The 18,189-nt window shown below is 44.2% G+C and overlaps 1 protein-coding gene across 2 annotated transcripts in view; it reads right to left on the bottom strand.

Annotated features, from left to right (window-relative positions):
- Positions 1-1,103: 1,103 nt before the first annotated feature.
- LDLRAD3 (low density lipoprotein receptor class A domain containing 3) overlaps positions 1,104-18,189 on the bottom strand; it is a 172,204-nt gene continuing 155,118 nt past the window's right edge. For both annotated transcript variants that reach the window (XM_038764405.1, XM_038764406.1), the window contains exons 5-6: positions 5,467-5,812; positions 1,104-2,722 (exon numbers count right to left, since the gene is read on the bottom strand). In XM_038764405.1, coding sequence (XP_038620333.1) covers positions 2,461-2,722; positions 5,467-5,812 — 608 coding nt within the window. In that variant the 3' untranslated portion in view covers positions 1,104-2,460. The remainder of the gene's footprint in view (positions 2,723-5,466; positions 5,813-18,189) is intronic.

Here is an 18,189-nt window from a genome sequence, read left to right as displayed (position 1 = left end):
CCTTCTCTATTAAGGTTGGCTTTCCTAAGACACCTGAAACAGAGGAGATCAACTCAATGCACTATAATTAAAACTGGAATGCTTCTCCCAATTAACCACCAGAATCACCAACTACTTCAAAAAGGGGAGGAAACGAAACCAAACGAACTAAAAGTTATGCATTAGGACAAAGCTTTTTTTAAAAAACTTAAAATTAGAATAAGAACTTTTCCATCTAAATGAGCAGAGTCAAAACGTGATTAAAATAATGTCCCTCACAGGGAAAAGAAAACCAACCCACAGCTAGTTTTCTTCACTAATCACATAGTGGCCAGATGTTTTACAACTTTAGGTTTATTCACTAAAAAAGAATCCACAAAACAGGGTCAATTCAACGAGCTTAATACTGTTCCTTCCCTGCAATTCTCTTCCTACCGCTAAAATTTTAATGAGTGTCCAATAAGCCATTTGAAGCATTTTACCTAGGGAGGGAGCCTTGAGTGATATGTTCTCCAAGTAAGAGCTTCTTGAAGTTCTAACAATTGAATTCCAGTTGTCTTAGAAGTGGTGTTGGGACACCACCCTCTGATGCGATGATACATACAGTTCTATCTTGGGAGAGGCCAGTAGACTCTATCAGAGACCTGCAGTGATCTTCTGCATCCCCTGGAGTTGGCTGATCCTTCTGCTGTTCCCAGAAGAAAGTTGGGGTCCCCCACCCCATGTACACACCCATATTGAATCTCCACAAACACACACATACAGAGACCCAGATCAGAGAAAAACACATACCTAGTTCTGCGTCCTTTGAGAATACGATAAATAATAACCCCAAAGTGCAACAACGCACAAATTTCTAGCACACAGGTTAATCTAGTGTGACTTGTTACCAAAGGGCTTTCCTGGCATTTTGATGGCAAAGGCACAATCTCCTTTTATATCTTTGGACCGCGTTAAAAAAAAATACAGCTCTTCTATACACATATAAATAGACCCTTATCCAGAAGGGAAAAATTAAACACACCATTTCAAATGTGTTGTATCAAAAGTTCAAATGGAGCACCTTGATTCCAATGTATCTCCTGACTACATTCTCCAGAAACAGAAAATGTTAGGTTGGGGGGTGGGGGGGGGGGGGGGGGGGGAAGAAGGGAGAGATCCAGGACCCATCAGCATATGAAGAGAGGAAACATGGGACCAGGGACCATTACTATTTAGACCCTGCATATGAGAGCAGGCAATCCTGGACACAGAGAAAGAGCCTTCTGGCTACCAGGAGTTCCCACTTACTAAATTTTTGCTGTCACGGGGGTCTAGGGTTTCCAAATCATTACACTCACGGCTCCAGTCCAAGGGTTCTGGGACTTGAATGGCTATCCAGGAACATAGATTTTGAGTGCCACTGATCTGGATGAGGAATGGTATAATCAGCTGCTGCGCTTAAATGGAATCGGGCAGTCTGGACCAAAAGCTGGTCATATGACAAAGGAAAGTAGCCTCCTTGCCCACTGTGAGGTATAGGCATGCCTGGCTGAGTAGCAAATGCCTATACATAGGACAATGGAAACCAGCATAGCTACCAATTTCTTAGTACTACTTAGGGCACTTTGCACTTTCTAATGCCTAGAAGAGTGCTTTGTGCTGAGTTCTCTTTAAAAAGTTTCCTGATGCTGATGATGATGATTGCAGGAATTCCCCCAAACCACATATCTTATAAAAAGATTTCCAATGTGGAATGAACCCCACCTGAAGGTTTTCCAATGTTGTTCAGCTGTCCACAATGGACAAGAGATTATCCTACTGATTTTCTGTGACCTCAACCCAGAGCACCTATTATAAGACCAGGCACTTAGTTTATACTTCTAATGAATGCTAATGAAAAATAGATAGTTCAAAAACAAGCCAGAAAAAAGTAACTCTGGAATTTATTCCTAAATGAGCAAACTGTCCTAATAATAGCGGTTGTTTGTAAATATCTGCCTCTAATATTTCTCCCTGATAGCATTTGCTGCCCAAACCAGAAGACTGTGGCAGTGGCACAATCAAGTATCATTTTGGTGGAGGTTTTCTGTTCTCCAAAGCAGAGTACCTGGCATTTAAATACCACCTCTCACCAAGATACCCAAACACTGTTCTCTCTTGCTGTCAAAAACGTCCAGACTTTCATAAGATTCCAACGACAGCATCGGAAAGCAGGAGAGATGTGAGTTGTTGCGTCTGATTTTCTAAGCCGGAACTTAATTTGCGTCCAACAAAATAACCTAAGGGAGACTACAGGTGACAAATAGGTATTTATCAGGTTCCAGTAAAAATCTTAAAACATGTCTACCAAGGTGTCAGAAAAATACCAAGCCTCCTAAAAAATGAAAAGAAAATCAGCCCTTTAACACGTCTCCTTGACAGCCACTAAAGAGCATGACGAGATTAACATGGTAACAAGCCCCAGCAGAGGAACCTATATGAACTTTAAATAACTGCAGTTTACATATCCCGCCTGGCTGTGGAGCTGAGCAGAGAGTCACTAGGCTCCGGTGGTCTCTCATGAGGCACGCAGGGCTGGTCTGGGTTGCTGGCATTGCCTCGAGGCTGACCGTCTTCTAGGCCCAGGAGGCTTCCAGTCCCTGGGGGCTCGGCGCTGGCTGTGCTGCCAGCCCGTGAGCGGTAAGGAGGCAGCTCCATCTGGCTTAAGGTTTCAGCTTCCGAAGAATAAGGAGGAGGGGGAAGGTCAAACCATGGGGGTCGGCTGCGATGGTAACAAAACAGAGACAGGGGTGTTACACACAACTGGCATTTGTTACAAAATATGTATGCACTAACAAATGACTTTTCTTAAAGTACCAGGTTCCCCCCGACAGAAAAAAGGGCTATTTTGTGGATACTGGAAAGCCCTGGTTTGAAAAAATATAACTCGGAGAAGGAATGAAAATACCATCCTTTCACTGAATATCAATGATCGTCGGGTAGCCTATAACCTCATCCTATGCATGACTGCATCCTGAAGGGCTGGAATTCGGATATGTTCTGTTAGGTTACATCAGTGCTCTGGAATCACAGTGCTCTAGAAGGACACAAAGACCAGGCACCTGTACACTGTAAGGTTACTCTGGGCAGGGAATATGTCTGTTTTACTGTTATATTGTATTCTCCCAAACACTTAGTACAGTGCTCTGCACACAATAAGTGCTCAATAAATACGATTGACTGACCAGTAGTGCTGGGATTCAGTTCTTGGACATTCTCCTCCGGTTTGGTTTCCTGAGCACTAACATAACCTAAGAGGAGCATGTCTCATGGTAACTCTAATGGACAGAGTCCTGTGATCAATTTCTTCCTATAGTGCTCTTAAGCTATGGTGCTGTGGAAAAGTCACCCAGTCTTTCTGTGCTGTACAACGGGGTTCCATTGTCAATTTTTCAACCCCCAAATGGGGTGGTGAGCAAGGATGCACTTTGGGCTCCAGAGAGAAAAAGTGCTATTTAAGGGTCATGAGACTTTCCCTGGCACAGCCACGCCTCAGACAGGGCCCAGGAACAGCCATAAATCCTTTCGGTGGGTATATCTCCATGGGCAGGCAGCAGGCAGGCAGGCAGGCAGGCAGGCTGGCTGGCTGAAAAGTACAGGGCTCTGGGGCAACATATTTGAATATCAGGAAATCCATCCAACAGATGGAGGTGGGTGTTAAAAGTTGGGGGGGATAAGGAAGAAGCATCAAAAAGAGTTCCCAAGTGAACTATTCAGCAGCTCAGCAGTCACTCTCCCTACTGTCTCTGCTAAAATGCCTCCCAGAAGACAGACAGAAAAATGCCTTCAGCTCTGGCTGGTCTACCTTTGGACTCAGTGAGTATGCTCAAACAGATTCCCTCTCTTCCCCTTAGGCTCCAGAGATGTCCTGCCCTTTGCTCATTGGGACACTGGCTCTGGTCGGCTTTGACGATTAGCTGATTACTTTTAAGCTGGATCTGGTCTGGAATCAACTAAACTGCGAGCAGCAAGCTGCTCCTTGGGAAAGTGCCATGGGAATACCCCCTCACCATCCTGGGAGCCTGGAGATGAATGGGTGTGGTGAGGAGAGCAGTGTTAAGTTGGCGATTGCTAAATTCTGAACACTGGAGAAAGGGATTTAAGTTTTTGGTTTCCACTACAAATCTTGGCTCCATAGGCAAGATAGTACTTATGATGCTACTCCAAATTACAATTTTGAAAATGAGTGGCCAGACAATGATGGAGTTAGGAAGAACTTTGAAAATTATTATTATTCCTTGGGTGAATGGACATTCTTCACAAACGTGCTCTGAGTCCTGCTAAACTAATAAAAACAATAATAATAATTATGGTATTTGTTAAGCACTTACTATGTGCCAGGCACTGTACAAAGTGCTGGGGTAGATAAAAGGAAATCAGATTGGACACAGTCCCTGCCCCACGTGGAGTTCAGAGTCTCAATCTCCATTTTACAGATGAGGTAACTGAGGCACAGAGAAGTAAAGTGAGTTGCCCAAGTTCACACAGCAGACAAATGGCAGAAACGGCATTAGAACCCATGACCTTATGACTCCTGGGCCCATGCTCTGTCCATTACGCCATGCTGCTTCTCAAACTGGCCAGTTTGCAGGGAAAGCCATAGGCAGTGACACCAAATAATGATAACTCATTATGGGAAGGGAATGTGTCTACCAACTCTGTTATAGTGTACTCTCTCCCAAGCTCTTAGTAAAGTGGAATGCACATAGCAAGTACTCACTAAATAAAATTGATTGATGATGATAAAAATAATAACGATAATGAGAACAATTATCAGATCAGACAGCCCCTGTCCCACACTAGGCTCACTGTCTAAGTAGAAGGGAATGTAGGATTTAATCCCGAATTTACAATTGAGGAAGCTGAGGTACAGAGAAGTTAAGTGACTTGACTAAGGTCACACAATTGGAAAGGGGTGAGTGGGAATTAGAACCCAGGTCCTCTGACTCCCAGGCCCATGTTCTTTCCACTAAGCCATGCTACTTCTCTACAGGACCTTTCCGCCTGGAAGCTTAAAGGGCTTTCCAATCAATGTTTTAGGCACCTCCCCAACACCTCTGCCACAGATGCAGCTAATAACTCCCTTGCTATGGGTGGCGGAACTGGGTTCTAGAGAGGGAAAGAATCAAAGCAGCGTGGCTCAGTGGAAAGAACATGGGCTTTGGAGTCAGAGGTCATGGGCTCGAATCACAACTCTGCCACTTGTCAGCTGGGTGACTTTGGGCAGGTCATTTCATTTCTCTGTGCCTCAGCTGCCTCATCTGTAAAATGGGGACTAAGACTGTGAGCCCTACATGGGACAACCTGATAACCTTGTATCTACCCCAGTGCTTAGAACAGTGCTTGGCATATAGTAAGTGCTTTAACGAATACCATTATTATTATTATTATTCGTACCAAAATAAGATCAGAGAAACAAATCCATGCTCCACCCACAAGCCCACTGACAAAGCTTCCGATCCCTACCTTTGGTCCAAGACGGCCTCCGAGTAGGATGGTGGGGACTCCAGGTCCACGGAGTTGTGGTAGACCCGGTTGGACACATATTGGACCCCATTGTTGACATTGTAGGTGACGCTGCAGTGGTGCGGGTGATCCAGAACAACCAGGCGGGACAGCAGCACGGGGTGCTGGAGCCGGTGCACGGGCAGGGTCATGAGATTGTTTCGCTTCCTTTGGTGGTGAAGGACCAGGGCAAGGAGCGCCACCACCAGTACAAAGATGACTGAGCTGCCGATGATGGCGTAGGTGATGCTGGGGTAGTACAACAGCTGGTTCCCTGGGGTCACATATACCTGTCCACTGCCCGACTCTGAGAGAGAAAGAGAGAGAGGGAGAGAGAGAGATCTTTCAGATGGGTTTTGCTTGTTGTACAAATATGGCATCTCAGACCTCTGAGGAAGTGGCCTAGTGATCCTGTGGCAAGACACAAAGAGCCAAGTTCGAGTCTCAGCTCAGCCAGTTGCCTCCTGTGTGACCTAGGAAAAGTCACTTAACCTCTCTGGGATGTGATTTCCTCAACTTTAAAATGGTTATAAGATAGACAGTGAGCCCCTGTGGGACAGGGGACTCTATTTGATCTCAAAACCTTGTGTAGACCCCAGTGTTTAGCACAGATTAAGTATTTACTAAATGCCAAAATAATAATTATTCCTATTATCTGCCCATCATTGAGAGTTGCCACAAGCACTGCTGTGACTTCTGGATCAATTGATTAATCAATGGAATTTATTGAGCTGTATTTATTTACTGTGCAGAGCTCTCTACTAAGCATCTGGGAGAATACAATACAACAGAGGTGTTAGACACAATCCCTGCCCACAAGGAACTTTTCTAGAAGGGAGACAGACATTAAAATAAACTAGAGGAGAAAGAGCAGGGCATAAGGATATACATAAGTGCTGAGGGTGGGATGAACTTCAAATGCTTACGAGGTACAGAGTCAGATGCATATATGCCACAGAATGGAGGGCACATGGGGTGGGGGTAGGGGGCATGGGGGTAATGAAGGCTTAGGGAGAGCCTCTTGGAGGAGGTTTAATTTTAGTCAGGCTTTGAAGGTGTAGAGAGTGGTGGTCCAATATGAAGAAGGGAGTTCCAGGCAAGAGGGAGGATGACGACTCAGGGTCAGATAAGTTTTCTCCTTCCATTCTGACTGGTCAATCAATTTGCTGAACCTAGAGAGTAGGGGAGCATACAGACACACTGGGAGTCCTCCTCAAATCCCACTGGACTGACCAAAATCCAAATGTTCTCCACAGATGTGTTGAGGATCAAGAAGACAGCAAATAGCAAGGGGGATGAGACAAATGGTGTGGGCTGGATGTGGAGTCGAGGCTCTGAAGAACAGGAGAAGCAACGTGGCCTAATGGGAAGAGCACAGGCTTGGGAGCTTAGGAGTCAGAGGACCTGGGTTCTAATTCCAAATCTGCCACTTGTCTGCTGAATGACCTTGGGTAAGTCACTAACTTTTCTGGGCTTTAGTTACCTCATCTGTAAAATAAAGTTTAAGACTGTGAGCTCCACATATGACATAAACTGTGTTCACCCTGATTACCCTGTATCTACCCTAGCACTAAGTACAGTGTCTGGCAAACAGTAAGCACTTAAATACTATAATAAGAAAAATCAATCCAACAACTGTATTTATTGAGTACTTATTGTGTGCAGAGCCCTGTATGAAGAGAGAGGGAGTTCCAGGTCAGAAGGACAACATGAACATGGGACTGGCAGCAGGACAAATGAGACAGACATACACTTGAGTATGCTGGTGTTAGGGAAGTGAAGTGTGCGGGCTGAATTGTAGTAGATCAGTGAGGTAAGGTGAAAGAGGGAAAGGTGATTAAGTGTTTCAAAGCTGATGATATGGAGTTTCTGTACAGTACACGGGCAGGGACTGTGTCTACTAATTCTGTTGCATTGCATTCTCCCAAGCACTTAGTACAGTGCCCTCCACATAGTAAGTGCTCAATGGATACCACTGATTGAAACAGAGCTGGTTGGGCAACCACTGAATATCACTGATTGATTGAAGCCGAGGTGGTTGGGCAACCACTGGAGATTTTGGAGGAGTGGGGAGATATGGACTGACTTTTTTTAGAAAAGTGATCTGGGCAGCAGAGTGAAGTATAAATTGGAGATGAGATAGAGGTAGGAAGGTCAGCGAGGAGGCTGATACAGTAGTCCACGTGTGATATAAGCGCTTTGTTCAGCAGGGTAGCAGTTTGGATAGAGAGGAAAGGGAAGATTCTAGAGGTACTGGGAAGGTAAAATCAACTGGATTTGGTGACAGACTGAATAAATGGGATTGAATGAAAGAGGGGGGTTGAGGATAATGCCAAGATAATGCCAAAGCATAGAAGACAGTGAAGATGGTGATGTTGTCTATGGTGCTAGGAAAGTCAGGAGGTGGACAGGGTTTGTGGGAGGAGATAAGTGGACCTAAATGGGTTTTAAGGAGATGTGCGTTTCTTGGTATATATGGTTGTTTGTCATCAGGGGCTATATTTCTGATTCACTTTCTGGACTATCTAAAGGCATGCCAAATAGGCAAATGGCTTCCCATCAAGCATCCTTTGATGAAGGAACACTAAGTAGGGTGGTCTCACACCCCCACGTTAAGATGCTGTGGCTCTTTGGTAAATCTCCAGCTATCATTTAGACAGTCAGGGGGTTTTTATTCAGAAATTGCTGCTAGTTTTGCAAATCCTCTCTACCATTCACCAGGGATTACATAGACATCAGTGGGGTGGGAGGAGTGGCTGAAGAGCTCCTCTCCATGCCTTCTTGAAAGTAGCTTCCAACAGTTGAAATACTAGGGAGGGGATGTGTTGGGGGAAATGATACAACTCTTCCCTTCCCTGAAAGGTCAAGAGGGACTTGATCAGTAGTAATTACGGAGCATTCACTGTGTGCAGAGGACCCCACTAAGCGCTTGGGAGAGTATAATGCAACAGAGTTGGCAGACTTGTTCCCTGCCAACAACAAGCTTACAGTCTAGAGGGATTGACTGAGCACTTGTGTGCAGAGCACTATTCTGAACAAGGAAATCAAGATGTGAAGAAATCAGATGGCACTGAAGTGTTTGTCCAGAAGACCATGAAACTGTGAAAAATAAGGGCCCTCATCAACTCCAAATGCTCCCCTTTCTACCTCCTGACAACTTCAGGAAACCTCAGCGACTCAGTGACAAGGGATAGGGTCAGAATACTTGACCAATCAGCAGACTTTCTTTTTCTTGCTCTTGCCCCATTTACTTTCCTGGTATCTCCATTCAGTATCTCCCTCCTATTCAGCCTTCCTCTTTGTCTTCATTTTCTCATTTAGCTGTTTTATTGTTAATGGATTAAGAAGACTTTAATTTCATTTTATGAGAAAGCTCTGACCCTGAATCCTCCAGGAGAGGTTCTATATATAGAAGTTTAATAAATAAAAGGCTCTAAGTTGAAACTGTACAATCATCTGTTCTTTTATCCTAGACTTAATATGTGTCAAATGGCTTCCAAAGAAAATAAACTTGGTAATATCAACCCTATCATAACTGTGAAACAAACACTTCCCTTTCTGGTCTCCTCAGAGCCTAAACCCAGCCCCCAAATTTTTCCAAGTTCCCACAATGATCGTGAACAGGCCGGAACGAAGACTGTCACTTGCACTGACAGCTCTCATGCTGAACCCATTTAAACTTGGACATCTCTGCCCTCTCCACACAAACATGAGGGAATGAAAAGCTTTAAAGTCTCTCAAATTGCCGACTGTCACCGCTTCTCTGATTTATTTTGCTAAAATGAATCAAATAATATCTCTGTAAATCTCTAGTGGTCGGAAACTGCTTAATGTCTCATCTCAAAGGCAGAACAGTGCGTGAAGAGACAGCACCGCTGAGCTGGTGGGGCGGGCAGACAGAAATCTAACATTTTCTCCCCAATCCATAGCTGTCAGTCACTACCCTGAAAAATGGACAGTCCTCTTTTGAAGTTGCCTTGAGAGTTTGTTCTCCTGGTAATAGCATATGGATGACTGAGAGCTGGTTAGGGTTTTGTGCATCTGCTTATTCCGAGATCCGGGTTCAACCTAAAATATTCCCCCACCCTCCCCTGCCTCCAAACTATCTGTACTTGATTTGCAACAGACGTAGGGAAATAAAATGCACTTCTGAGTGTCTCTTGAGAACTGCAACTTCCACTCCACTCGAGGAAACTCTCTTGCTTGTCTAGTTGCCTTGGTGGGTAGAGACCATGATAACCCATCATCGTTCGGCTGATCGGGACCTAATTAATTACCTGTGGGACTTTCCAAGAGAGCCACAGCTATTCCTTTGTTTTACCAAATGGGGTGCATTTTCATGAGGCAGACAAATCCAAGTAGAATTTTTACAACATTAATGTCTGTGTAACCAGTTGAGGTTTTAAGAGTCCATCTGGGACGCCTCTTTAAAATGGCTTGAATGTAAAATGTCTGTATATCATAGCTATCTCGTTTCCATTTCTGAAGGCAGACTCTCTCCAGATTTCTCCACTTTGGCAGAAGTGCAGGTACGAGCTTATGCACTTGGGAAATTATGACGTTATATAACTCCGCAGTGCTTGGTATGGCTTTCATTCTGCATTCAAGATGTCATCTTTTATTAAATCATTAACTGAGCTAACCTTCCTAAAATGTTTAATTTGCCTCCTGGACAATTACCATTATTATAGCTGTCTTGTGCCTTAAATCCTAAGTGCATAAGCCAGGGAAATGAAACTTTACATGCTCACGTTTTGTCATTCAAATTTTGAGGTCCCTTAGAAATAAATGGCCTCAGCTTTGGGAGGCGGCGATTCACGAATCACATTGACTGTGTGCCTACTCTGGTTAGAAGAGGAACTTCTATCTTTTTTTCTTCTTAACACTGACCCACTAAAGAGGTGAAACTGAGCTGGAGCAATTTGGAACACTCTATGGGTAAAACAAAAAGTGCCTGTGTGACTGTTTTGGTATAAATGATTACAATGTGGGTAGCTCTGGCAACAAAGCCACACTAGCTCCCACTGCTCTAGTTCCTTAGTATGAATAGTAGTAACAGTAAAAATAATTATACAGTACCTACTATGAGACAAGTACTGTATTATGTGCTAGGGTAGTCACAAGATAATCAGATGGGACACAGTCTATTGGAGAGGGAGAACAGATACTGAATCCTCATTTTATAGGTGAAGAAATTGAGGCACAGACAAAAGTTAAATCATTTCCCAAGGTCAAACAGCAGGCAAGCAGCTGAGCTGGGATTAGAACCCAGGTCATCTGACTCCCAAGCTCTTTCCACTGGGCCCCACTGTTTCCTTCATAGCTGATCATCCTCACAGCCAAGAGCCTTGGGGAGCTTCTTGTGAATGAAGCCTTAGGCATAGTTCTACCTTAAGATCATATTCATCCCCATACTAAAATCCCACCCAAAGCACTCTCTCAGGCACTTAGTACAGTGCTCTGCATACAGTAAGCACTCAATAAATGATTGACTAACTTTCTTCTTAAAGTGCCTTATGAGAGGTAATGTAGGCCATCTGAGATGCCACCAGTGAATTTTCCTGTCATCTCACTCACTGCCTCTTACTTCTGAGGGGGCAAGCTGCAGCAGTGAAGCCTTCGTGGGTGGCACTAGATCCAGGGGTGGGTGAATGGGGGCATTTAAGGAGCAGAACTCCACAGGGTGAAGCATGCGTGCAGCTTAGAACAGTGCTTTGAACAAAGTAAGCACTTAATAAATGCCATTATTATTATTATCATTATTATTATTATTATGCATGAGGTGCCCATGCAGCCTTGGGCTGGGTGTTCCCCCTTCTGCTTCCTCCTTCTCAATCAGAGAAGCAGTGTAGCCTAATGGATAGAGCCCGGGCCTGGGCGTCAGAAGGACGTGGGTTCTAATCCTGGTTCCGCCACTTGTTTGCTATGTGACCTAGGGCAAGTCACTTCACTTCTCTGTGCTTTAGTTACCTCACCTGTAAAATGGGGATTAAGACTGTGAGTCCCATGTGGAACATGGACTGTGTCCAACCTGATTAACTTATATCAACCCCAGTGCTTAGAATAGTGCCTGGTACATAGTAAAAGCTTAAGAAATACCATAAAAAAAACCCAGTCTCCCAAACTCCACAGGTGCCCGGGCCAAGTTTCCTCACTGGTTGCATGACTTTCACTTCTCTCTTCACTCTTGTTCCCTCACCAGGGGGATGGGTCTCTGCCTGCAAAGGCTTTTGGTTGGAACGTTCCAATTTGCAGGCAGTCATTAACAGGTCACTCGCCCACATCCATCCCAGTTTTCACTACCCACTTGTTGCTATAGCAGCAGGTGCAATTTTGTCTGTTCTAGTAATATGACGTTTAGTTTCACCCCAATCCACTACGTCAGTTATCTCTGTGCTGTCTCATTATTACCATTGAATTTAGGTGCAGACTAGGTAGCAAGCACTGTTCTGAGGTCAGGGGTACATACAAGCTAATCAGGTTGGACACAGTCCCTGTCTCATGTGGGGTTCACACTCTAAGAAGGAAGGAGAACAGGTACTGAATTCCCACTTAAGAGATGAGGAAAGCAAGGCACAGAGAAGTGAAGGGACTTGCCCAAGGTCACGCGGCAAGCAATGGTAGAACGGGGATTAGAACCCAGGGCATCTGACTCCCAGGCCTTTGCTCTTTCCACTAGACTTCACTGTTTCTCATCACATTACATTAACATTATTCAGATGCACTGTACGATGGGGTATCTCTCTCCAGTGGCAATAGTACTGCCACCATATCAATTCATTATTCTCCTCCTCCCATGGGCTGAGTACAATGGACGGCACCAAATGCCACTTCAAGCACTTCTATTGTTATTCAAGGCACTTCCATATCAGTTGGAAAGTCTCAGAAGGGTTGGAGATAACTTCTTAGATAGGGGTTGCTGATGTCCTCATTTTGTGGAGGAGGAATGCTTCAGTGCAGAGTCTTTAAGAGACTTGCCTGTGATCACAGAGCAAATTTGAAGAACCTATATCTTCTGCAGGAAACTACTCAAAACGCTCAGGAAAGGTGCCAAGATGTTACTTCAAACATGGTTCTTTGTGGGTTGGCTGCCTCCAGAAGATTAGGATACACTGCACAGGCTCCAAGCAGCTCACAACAGAGTTGGAAGCCTACACTGGGTTTGCCACAATACCAACTTGGGCTTTGCTCTTCAGCAGTGCTGCTGGTTGGTGTTAACTCTCCAAATCTAAAGTATCCTAAAGAGCAAACATGTTATTCACAACCTTGAGACTTGCTCTGTGGGTCGGGAATTAAATGGATCTCTGTCATAAGTTGGGAGTTAAGTATATAAGCAGACAACTGCTTCAGAAGTTCCTATCAAGAATAATTTATCTCCTTCTGTTCTAAGTGAGAAAATTTGATTGGGAATAAAGGTATCTGGAAAGATAGCCCATGTCAATCAATCAATGTCATTTCTTGTGTGTAAAGCCCTGAACTAAGTGCTTGGGACAGTACAATACAGTGGTAGATGAAGTTGGTAGATGAAGGTAGATGACCAATACAGTTGGTCCCTGCTCTCACTCCTCCTGAGCCAAAGAGACGAGCTCAAAGAGACCCCTGAGAAATAACGACAAAATCTGAGAGAAAGACTTTCATTGATTCATTCAATCATATTTATTGAGCGCTTACTGTGTGCAAAACACGGTACTAAGTGCTTGGGAAGTACAAATAGGCAACATATAGAGACAGTCCCTACCCAACAACAGGCTCACAGTCTAGAAGGGGGAGAAGGACAACAAAACAAAGCACCCTCTTGATTGTAAGTTTGTCATAGGCAGGGAATGTGCCTACCAACTCTGTTATACTATACTCTCCCAAGTGCTTAGTACAGTGCTCTGTACACAGTAAGTACTCACAAATATGGTTGCCTCTCTGCCTGGGTCTGAGTTCAGCTCCTCAAGAGGAACCCAGGGGTCCTTTGTAAACAGGCCCAGCACACCCAAAAACATAACCTACCGGAGGTGTCTCAATACCAGATCTACAGTCTGTTGCCAACCCCTACTAGGGCTTCTGGAAGAGAAAGAGGAGGGGTTTTATGGGATTATAGAGTTTTACTTGGGGAATTGGTGGAGGGGGGATGAGGGGGAGCTTCAGAGGTAGACCAGGACAAAAAAAAATGGAAGTTAACCATCACTAAGATCTGGATCCATGGGACAGACATTTCTTCTCTCAGTGATCTTAACCACACATTTAGTACAGTTCCCTGCACACAGTAGGTGTTCAATAAATACAACTGATTGATGTACCTTGTTTAATTCCCACCTGTGTATTTTCCTCCGTGCATAGCACAGATGTCTGAACATGACAAGTGCTTAATAAACACTATTACTACTACTTTTTAAATGGTATTTGTTTAGTGCTTACTATGTGCCAGGCGCTGAATTAAGCTCTGAAGTAGAAACAAGCTAAGTGGGCTAGACACAGCCCATGTTCCACATGGGGCTCACAGTTTTAACCCCCATTTCATAATAATAACAATAATGATGGCATTTATTAAGTGCTTACTATGTGCAAAGCACTGTTCTAAGTGCTGGGGAGGTCACAAGGTGATCAGGTTGTCCCACGGGGGGGGCTCACAGTCTTCCTCCCCATTTTACAGATGAGGTAACTGAGGCACAGAGAAGTTAAATGACTTACCCAAAGTCACACAGCTGACAAGTGGCAGAGCCGGGATTTAAACCCATGACCTCTGACTCTGAAGCCCGGGCTCTTTCCACTGAGCCACGCTGCTTCTCTTTTACAGATGAGGGAACCGAGGCACAGGGAAGTTAAGTTAGCACAGAGCAGACAAGTGGCAGATCCAAGATTAGAGCCCAGATCCTTCCAACTCCCATGCCTGTGCCCTATCCACTAGACTACGCTGCTCATTACCATTAAGGAGTAGTTTTAGTGCCCTTCTAAAGCCAGGAACCAATAAAATAATGGCCTTCTTCCAAGGCATACCAGTAACAATAACTGTGGTAGTGTTAAGTTCTACATGCAAGCATTGGGATAGATAAGATCATCAGGTTAGACATAGCCCCTGTGCCACATCGGGTTCACAGTCTAAGAGGTAGGGAGAACAGGTATTTCATCCCTATTTTACAGAGGAGAAAACTGAGGGACAGAGAAGTGACCTACCCAAAGTCACACAGCAGAGACGGGTGGTGGAACTGGGTTTAGAATCCAGGTCCCCAAAACCCCATTGCCGTACTCTTTCCACTAAGCCACACTACCTCTACCAGGACTGGCACCCAGCTCCCCGCATCTGGCTTACCCCCCGTTTTTCCATTTTTCTTTTGCATTTTAAAATCTGGTTGGAACTAGCACTTGGATCACTATTCCAAGCATATCTACCATCCCAAATTAGGTGCTTATTGGAAAAAAAGTTTAATTTAAAGGACAGGCTGGCAAATTAATGAATCAAAAGAAAACGTGAAAAGTCCACTGAACCATTACCATGGAAACCCAAGATTCTAAAATTAACTTAAAGGAGGACTACGTAAAAATCAGCACCGGATCTGCCAGCAGTCCTGGAGACAGATGTGAACATGCTTTACAACTGGCCCCAGGCCATGGAAGAAATTAAAAGGCGGCATCTCTGCTGTGAAGCTTGGCAATGCTTCCAGGACCGTCTATGAGCCAATCTCCTAAAGATTTATTCAGAACCAGGAGAGAAACTATTTGAAAAGCTCAAGACCAAATTACACAGAAAGAGAGAGTCACTCTCTGGGTGGGTTCCTGCTCTTTAGAACATTAAGGAACTTCTTGGCTTTCTGTGTTCAGGGCCAGTATCACTATGGGGAAAATAGTTTTAATTGCTTTCTGACTTCCTTTACTACAGGAGCTATAATTAAGACATGTTTATTCTAAGAACCACTGTGGTCTTTTCAGAGACAGCCAAAATTCACTTCAACACATCAATCATGTCTTTCATCCCTGCCTGAACCTGGGCTGGGGAGATGGCACACTCTAAAGATGGGAACACCATGGAAAAAGGGACTTGATCAAGGTAACATTGCAAGTTACGGTTTTCAATAATCCACTCTGGAACAGAATCAAGGATCTAAGTAGAAGTGGTCTCCTGAGGAAATTCCTTTCTCAGTCTCCTTCCACCACAGCCTTCACACATTGCTTCTTTTCTCACTGCTCTTCTTCCCTTTCCCTTCTCTCCACCAGGACTCTGCCCTTTATTTCTTTCATATTTCTAAATACTGAAATGCTACTTGGTCAAGAATAGCACCTGCCAACTATATTGTACTGTACTTTCCCAAGTGCTTCCTACAGTGCTCTGCACACAGAAGGCACTCAATAAAAAACACTGATTGATTTGTATATAGTTTCTCTAGACTGTATGCTTCTTGTGGTCAGGGAATGTGTCTCAAGTGTCTCAACTCATATTGTATTCCCCCAAGTGCTTATTACAGTGCTCAGCAAATGGCAGGCACTCAATAAATACCATTGATAGATTGATGGGTACCAGTATCATTGAACATTGTCACTTCATTGAGTTCGGGGTGGGGGGGGGGAGAAAAGTTGCTCAGAACAGGGGGGAGTGGGGAGGAAACAGGGTGACTGGAGGAATGGGAGGGATTTATGGATCTCATGGCATAGTGGATAGAGTATGGGCCTGAAAATCAGAAGGTCATAGGTTTTAATCCAGTTGCTTTTTTTCCAGCACTCGTTACCATGCTTTGCCCATAGCAGACAGTTATTAAACGCCATTATTACTCATGATTCCACTGCTGCTGCTGCCTCTTTAAACTGCTAGCATCGAATGGTGGCAGAGGCCAGGATCCTTGGCACAGAACAGCCATAATCATAGCTGTTTTGTTGTCTTTCTCCCCCTTCTAGACTGGGAGCCCATTGTTGGGTAGGGACTGTCTCTATCTGTTGCCTATTTGTACTTCCCAAGCGCTTAGTACAGTGCTCTGCACACAGTAAGCATTCAATAAATATGATAGAATGAATGAATCCCAGCTCTGCCAATTGTCTGCTGTGTGACCTTAGGCAAGTCACTTTACTTTTCTGGGCCTCAGTTACCTCATCTGTAAAACAGGGATTAAGACTGTGAGCCCCACTTGGGAAAGAGACTTTGTCCAACCGAGTAGCTTGTCCACCCCAGAGCTTAGTACAGTGTTTGGCACATAGTAAGTGCTTAACAAATACCATCATTATCATTATTATTATTATTACTATTCTGAGGAATGGCTGGAGATATTGTGGGGTGGCCAAAACCTGAGCTAAGCCTGAATATGCATATGTCTACCCATCTGTATAGGCTGTTCTCTTTTCTTCTTGACCATTATGAACTCAAGAGCATGGACCATGTACCTCAATACTATTTTAAACCTCTTCTGTATATAGCTTAAGATTTTTGATGATGATGATCTAGAGAGTGAAGATTTTTGTTTGACATTCAAGAGGATTTAAGCACAAATAGAACCAAGAATCAGAAGGCAGGTCAGAACTGCTGTGAAGAGCCAGTTTCTACACAAGGAAGACAAAATCTCAGGCATATCCTGAAAGGTTACCATTTGATCTTGAATTGATGAGATCCATATTTGCATTGGTGAGAAAGAAGAACAGAAACAATCTATGGCCTGATAAAGATATTCACTGGGTGAAGTTCTGGGGATCTGCATAATTCTTTCCCTTCCCATTATTTAAGACCCTTGAAGAAACTGAGGACTAGATTATAAGATCGTTGTGAGCAGGGATCATGTCTACCAATTCAACCAAACTCTCCCGAGCACTTAGTACAGTGCTACACACACAGTAAACACTCAGTATCCCAGACTGATTGATTTACTCAGGCAGTGGACTTACATTGCTTCTGATGTAGTTTGATAAGTGACTAAGTTTTTTACAGGTACTCATTAAGGACTTACTATGTGACAAGCACTATACTAAGTGATGGGGTAGATACACGATAATCAAGCCCCACATGGGGCTCACAGTCTAAGTAGGAGGGAGAATAGGTATTGAATCTCTATTCTGCAGGTGAGGGAACTGAGGCACAGAGAAGTTAAGTGACCTGCCCGAGGTCACATCGGCAGACAAGTGGCAGAGCCAAAATTTGAACTCAGGTCTTCTGACTCCCAGGCCCAAATTCCTTCCACATGGCCATGCTGCTTCTCAATCAATACTTTTCACTGCCCTTTTAATGATAACTATGGCAAATATCTGTTAAGTATATATTCTTGTCTTTTTCTTAGAAGGATTTAGAATTAGTTTCAGTTTACTGCTGACAGCTGAGAGTATAGACTCCATGATCATTAATTACCAGGTTAATTCAAGCATTTATCCTATCCCACCTTGATTCCTGCATCTGCCTCCTTGCTGACTTCCCTGCCTTCTGTTTCTCCCCACTCCAGTCCATAATTCACTCTGCTGCCCAGACCATTTTTCTAAAAAGCTGTTCAGTTCATGATTTCCCACCTCTCAAGAACCTCCAGTGGCTGCCCATCCACCTCCACAAACAAAAGTCCTTACCATATATAGGTTTTAAAGCATTCAATCACCTTGCCCCCTCCTACCATGCCACCCTGATTTCCTACTACAACTCAACCCGCACACTTCACTCCTCTACTGCCATCTTACTGTACCTCAATCTCACCGATCTCATCGCTGACTTCTTGTCCACGTCCTGCCTCTGGCTTT

The sequence above is a fragment of the Tachyglossus aculeatus genome, chromosome 22 (assembly GCF_015852505.1).
Source record: "Tachyglossus aculeatus isolate mTacAcu1 chromosome 22, mTacAcu1.pri, whole genome shotgun sequence".
NCBI classification, from domain to species: domain Eukaryota; kingdom Metazoa; phylum Chordata; class Mammalia; order Monotremata; family Tachyglossidae; genus Tachyglossus; species Tachyglossus aculeatus.
This window is presented reverse-complemented; position numbering and strand designations above follow the sequence as displayed.